At 40.9% G+C, this 6579-nt stretch overlaps 1 protein-coding gene across 1 annotated transcript; it reads left to right on the plus strand.

Annotated features, from left to right (window-relative positions):
- Nucleotides 1-1383: 1383 nt before the first annotated feature.
- On the plus strand, nucleotides 1384-5345 carry rergla (RERG/RAS-like a). The gene is made up of 5 exons (XM_076296488.1): nucleotides 1384-1637; nucleotides 1761-1817; nucleotides 2364-2437; nucleotides 2869-3017; nucleotides 3685-5345. The coding sequence occupies exons 1-5, from the start codon at nucleotides 1586-1588 to the stop codon at nucleotides 3968-3970; spliced, it is 618 nt and encodes a 205-aa protein (XP_076152603.1). The 5' UTR covers nucleotides 1384-1585; the 3' UTR covers nucleotides 3971-5345.
- The last annotated feature ends 1234 nt before the right edge of the window (nucleotides 5346-6579 follow it).

Raw genomic sequence — 6579 nt, forward strand, 5'->3', positions numbered from 1 at the left:
ATACTAATCGCATATGCCCAAAATACACCCTAATGGGCTTATTTTTTCCTTTACTCCTATCACAATCAATCCTCGCAGTGAAAATATATATGGAAGGTAACATTTTTTTTTTACAATGGGTACAATGAGACATGCCCCACCCTCCTCATTAGTATGCTGTCCATGCATAATACATTGGGTATTGGTAAATAGTGTATATGGCTAATACCTTTTTGGGCTGTCATGTCATGAGGAGGGTGACAAATGTCAAAATCCATGTTAGTTCACATCTTGAGGGTATATGCTTTCAGACAATATATGGTTTAGGTGGTTTAATTAGTTTTCTCTTCATGGTACAGCCCAAAATGTATCAGAACACACTTAATTTACCAATACCCCATGTGTTATGCATGGGCAGCATACTAATGAGGAGGATGGGACATGTTTCATGTCATGTTAGATCACATCCTGAGGGTATAAGCTTTCAGAAAATATATGGTTTATATGGTTGAAACAGTTTTTCCTAAATGGCACAGACCCAAAGTTATGAGCCATATACCCAATTTACTCATACCCTATCTATTATGAATGGGCAGCAAAGTAAAGGGGAGGGTGAGAAAGGTCAAAACCTATGTTAGATCACATCCTGAGGGTCTAACCTTCCAGAAAATATATGGTTTATATAGTTAAATCAGTTTATGTGGTAAGAGTAAAGGAAAAATTAAGCCTATTTGGGTGTATTTTGGGCATATTCGATTAGTGTATAGCTCATTTGCATATTAAAATTAATTTAAAAAAAAAACTTGTAATACAAAAAAATATACTTTTCATGGGTACTTTCATTGTGTAAAGTTTAATTTTGATAGGAGTAAAGGAAAACAATAGCCCCATTGATGATGTAGTTGCCTATTGTGGCCTGGTCTTCTTGGCGCACATCTTGGATTGAACATATTTCCTCAACTAGGATTTCTTAGGACTTTTAGTATGTTGTTCTGGACACCTCATAGAAATGATCTAAGCTGCAAAAAATTATTTTACAATTAGTCTGTCGTAAAACGCTACTTTGCCTGGACTACTGCAAATGACAAGTCAGACAGAGGTAATACACATGCTTGGTTCTGGAGTCGAATAGTTGACTATTTTAGAGGCCTATACCCTAATAACAGAACTGTGAAGTGGTGATAATTAGTATGACAAATCAATAGCCTACATGAACAAATGGTGTATGTCACATTTGAAGTGAAACAGCTCACCTGTAGATAAAAATAGAAATGCACGAGAGGGCAAGCTGAGGCAAAGCACTCAAAAACATTGGGCGTCCAAAACCAAAACACGGCCACATCGTCACGGTGACGACATTGGTCAGCAAGCTTCTTTCAGTTCAAAAGCCCTCCCTCAGAAAAGCGGACCACTCTTTCTCGCAGAGCAGAAAAAGCGCAGCAGAAGCAGCACGGGAATGTACCGAGGTAGAGTTTTACTGTCATCATTAGCTCGCGTTCTTTTTACCATCGGACAGATTCGGAAAATGAGGTCTTGAATTAGGCTACCTCGAGAAACCGCGTCCTTTATATTTCAATAAGTGGATAATACGGCGAAAGCTGCGAAGATGAATGACATTAAAGTTGCTGTTCTAGGGAGCGAAGCGGTCGGGAAATCAGGTAGCCTGTTATTGCCTGTAGCCTACTGTTTTTGTGATTAATTGCCACCTATCAAACACGATACATTGTTAATTGTGTTAAATATAACTTTGTAACCAAAATCAAAACTCATTTTCTCAACAGCTCTCATTGTCAGATTTCTGACTAAGCGATTTATTGGCGAATATGCATCGGCATCAGGTGAGTTGATAATCAAAATTCGTCTGATACCTACATGCTCCTGCTTTGAGATATAGGCTATTAAGCCCTCTCCCCCTTTAGTGCACACCCTGCGGTAGCCTAGTTAATTCCTGTTTGTCCCTTCACATAACCCTAAATTATGTAACCACTGGAATTGATGTTATTGGTGCAACACAATCAGAACTTTCCCTTGGAAAATTACTACAAAGTTCGAGAGAGAAAAATTGAGATGGAGTAGGCCTAATTCCTCGCAGCTGAGTGTTGACAACCGTGATGCTGAGCTGAAACTGTAGAATATGAAGATGATGCACAAACAATAATTTTAATTCCCTTCCAATTCAAAGTTTCCTGGTCTGGTGGCATAGAAATTCCAGTAAACATAGGCCTAGTGACTTTTCTGTGGAATAAAATGTGTCAGGTTCTCTGCTGATAAGCATTTCAGATGTGACCACCAAATACTGGAGAGACAGTGGACATGTATATTAACGAGATTTGCACAATACCTAATATCTTCTGGCCAACTCAAATCTTCCCTATTTATTTCAGAGTGCATTTATAGAAAACGCTTATCCATTGATGGAAGACAGCAGAATCTGGAGCTATACGACCCTTGTTCTCAGGTATGTGTGGAACTGACTGATATTTAGCAGTATTTACAAGGTTCTTATGGTTTCCGTGTACATCACATCCAGAGAATTCCCCCTTCTTACACGGTCTGTTTCTCAAGTGGTCGAATGGCCAAAGCTGAAAGTATGTGTAATTTGTCTCACTTAGTGTACTTAGCCCGCCTGGCTGCCTTTCGGCCTGACATTATATAATCAAAGACCTAGTGAACGTGTAGACCCAGTGACTGCATTCTTTCACTTATATGTATAGACCTCATGAACTTGCACTACATGCCATTTCTATGCATAGGAAAAATTTGAAGGTTACATGTAAAACCAGCTGCTTACAGTGGCGAAGACTTCCTGACTAAGACATTACAGAAATGTTATCAATACACTTCAGGAATACCACTGTCATCTGTTTTCAATTGCCTTTGTGTCTCCAGCCTAGTGAAGGAAAGTCCACTCTCAGCGAGCAGATTCACTGGGCAGATGGTTTCGTCGTGGTCTACGACATCAGCGACCGCTCGTCTTTCCTCACAGCCAAAGCTATCCTGCACCTAATCAGGGAGCTTAACTTCGGAGCCACCAAAAGGTAGGCAGCCCAACATGTGCTCAATCCTCACTGTCCACCCACCCACCGCCACTAGCACGCAGTGTGCTGTGGTGAGCGGCAGAGGCTATTTCTGATGTGTCATTCACAGTTTTGTTGCGACGTGCTGACATGTGGGTGTTCTCTTCAGTCTGGCCAACACGATTCACATCAAGCCTTTTGTTTACATGTTCAACAGAATGTGTGCACTGTGGGTGGTGTGAATGGGCGCCCACATTCGTCATGGGCCATCTGAAGACTGTATTTTCATGCGTTAGGATTTGACATTGAGAGTCTGAAATTGGAATCAATAGATCAAAAATTTTCCCTGTGCACCTACATTTTTCTTGGGTATAATTTACTGGTTCATGGAGAGGATCAAGGATGTAGAGATGTAGAAGGTGCAGAAGGACAAGGAAAGCTAAATAAATGAAGTCCTTAAATAATTAGATAGTAATAATAATTACTACCTCACTCTTGAGCCATTTGATTTTCACACTTACTGTTCTCAGACACATCAAGTAAATAAGGAAACTGTTTGAAACAATAATATAAGCTATTCACATTCCTATGAACCCACACATTTATGAATACATCCACTCTTAGACCAGTGTTGCAGGTAATGATAAAGGCATGAAGCTAAGCCTGTCCTTGTCTATGCTATCTGTAGGGATGCGGACGCTGTGGTCTTTCTGGTGGGAAATAAGCAGGACTTGTGCCACGTACGCGAGGTGAGCAGGGAGGAGGGCCAGCAGCTGGCGGGTGAGACCCACTGCCAGTTCTACGAGCTGTCCGCCGCCGAACACTGCCAAGAGGTGGCGCTCATGTTCTCCAAGATGGTGCGCAATGCTAGCCAGCACAGCAAGGCCAAGGAGCGCCGGCGGCGCCCCAGCGGCTCCAAGTCCATGGCCAAGCTCATCAACAACGTGTTTGGAAAGCGCCGGAAATCTGTATGAGAAGTGGAGAGCTGATAGGGACAGGGACCTACGCGACCCGCACCTACACAGTTGTTAAACCGATGCCGTGATTAGTTATTTGAAAAGTCACATTGGCTGCTCCAGAACAGATGGACATATAGCACCATGGACTATTTGTTTCTTATGTCTGAAGCCTAGCAACACAGGCTCTATTACAGGAATACATATAATCTAATCTATATTGAATGCTGTACAAAAGGCCTTTTCATAGACCTCGTAAGAAAAGCATTTCTTTAGCAAAACATTCCATATTTGTTGTTCCAGAAAAAAAATGGCGCAAAGAATGTGATTTACCTTACCAGCAGTAAGAGGAAGTCTGAGATCCTTTACAGTGAAAAGGCATTCCTTCCCAAATGGAGATTAAGGAGTTATATAATCTTGAGTAAACAATTACTTTGATTGCACTTAAAGGGACCGTTAATGTGCTATGCATTAGATTAGAAAAAGCTGAACATTCTCAGTGGTGAAGGTATGTGTTATACTCGCACGGTATGTGATTGCAGAGGTAGGTTAGTGGAAAGGGCAGTGGGCTGCATTTAGAGAGCACATTAGCCAGCACACTCTCCCTCCGTCCACACTGTTGCATAAGCATGGCAGGCACTTCCGATTTATCCCCCTCTTCAATTTTCCACTGTTCCTCAACCGTTCGAGTGTGAAATAAGGACCAGGATGCTTAAATGGCCACATGCTTCCAAAAGCATCTGTATGTAAACCCAAGTGAAGCATTTTCAATCAAAAGAACAAGAAAAGCCCCTCTTGTCCTATTGTCTCTGAAATGACTTCAGTGGTTTCCTGTAAGCACAGGTAGGGTTTTTGAAAAGGTATTGCCGTTTGTGTAGCACAGTGCTCTATGTGTTGGCTTAATAACTTGCTGTCATTAAACCAGTGGAAAAATCCACGAGTCTGAATTAAATAATTGCTTCTGTAGTCATGTAATCTAGTGCCATGCCCATGTATCACATTGTTTGTTATGTAACTTAAGTGATGCCCTTGGGCCATGGCCGTAGTGATGGTTATTTCTAAATGGAAAACACTTGTTGTGGAACCGGTGTACGTGCTTTGTGTAGTGACATGTAACTATGGTTTTTGTGTTGATAGTGTGGTTTTAGTGTGGCCTGTGCTTTCAAGGGTGGCCAAAGTTTGAAAACTCAGATCAATAAAGAGCATGTTATGCGATCACATTGGTTTGGTATGAAGACTGGTGAAAGATCATTCAAGGCCAAATGCGTGTGCTGAAGAACACTAATCATTTTGTTTTGGTAGATTGTCTTATTTTGTCCTATTTGTATGAACATATCTAAGACGGTTTCTTCAAGAATGCAAAATAAAGGTTATTGTTTAAAAACAAAAAAAATGTGAGTTGTAGTTCCTTCAAAGCTAGCCATCAAAATGTCTAATGGTAAGACAGAGGGTCAGCTATATTTAATATTATATTCCCTTGAGGAACATAACAATAAAGCAGGGGACTAAGAACCAGGGGGACATCGAGTCTTCACTTTAGCACAACAGTTAATTTTAATCACAATCACAATAAAGGCAGTATGTACTACATTTTCAGAGATGAGTCAAGAAGTACAGTCAGACCATGGGCAGGCCAAGAAAAGGGTGGGGTGGTGTTGGCAGGTCCTCTGATGCTGTGGCATGAGATGCAGAGGGAGATAAGGCCGTCTCGCTGCATAGGGGTTTTGTCAGAATTCTCCACCTGAGAGATAGCACAACTGGTAAATAGAGCTCCTTAAAGTTCTTGGAACAGGTACACAAAGCACTGAGCTTTCAATAATCACCTGGTCTCCACAAGAGCCCTTTCCCCTCCTCAAAGCTTTATGGTTTTATTTAGTCTGGAATTCAAAGGATTTTGTAGTGTCAGTTCAAACACCTTTGTCACACGTGTTTTGTCTATAAGCTCTTTTAAGTTTAAATGCTTTTTTGTTGTTGTTAGAATAGATTATGCTTTTGTGTTGGATAAATGTGTCAAGTTTCTTACGGGGGAACTTTGTGTTCTGAGAAAGCACTATATTTCATACGTTTCCATCTCTTTCTTAGGGAGGAGTACATTGCTCTGTCAACTGCAGAATTTATAGATGAACATATTTTGTTCTTAGGAGTGTCTGTTTTAAAACTGAACTGATACTAGCCTACTGGGAAAGAATACAAGCCATGACCTCTTATGGGAAAAGAACTTCAAAATAAATAAACAAAATTCAGGATCCGCAATGCCATCATAGAGTATTGTATGACAGGCCTTCACGTGCAGTGATTACACACAGTGGGCTTACAGTAACTAATCTGAAAAAACCTTGGTAGCTTAAAACCATGGGCTTTTAGTAGACACCAGGCAGTTTTTCACGCTCAGGGCTAGTCATCGGATGCCCATAAAGCCTTCAGTAATCCAAACAGTATGAGCAATATTGTTTACCACCATCTCCGTGGTGTCATGTCAAAAACATTAGAGAGAAAAACAAGAGGAGGGAGACAGGTTAATCTGTTGGTGACAAAGAGAGAGATTAGAAAGAAAACCAAAAGAGAGATTCAGAAGTCCAGCGCAGACGAGAAAATAATACGATTAGAGATTGAGCCAATGTAGAAAT

This window comes from Alosa pseudoharengus, unplaced genomic scaffold (genome assembly GCF_046254945.1).
Source record: "Alosa pseudoharengus isolate Yale_2024_CS ecotype anadromous, Long Island Sound unplaced genomic scaffold, YU_APseudo_1.1 YU_APseudo_1.1_scf_20, whole genome shotgun sequence".
NCBI classification, from domain to species: domain Eukaryota; kingdom Metazoa; phylum Chordata; class Actinopteri; order Clupeiformes; family Clupeidae; genus Alosa; species Alosa pseudoharengus.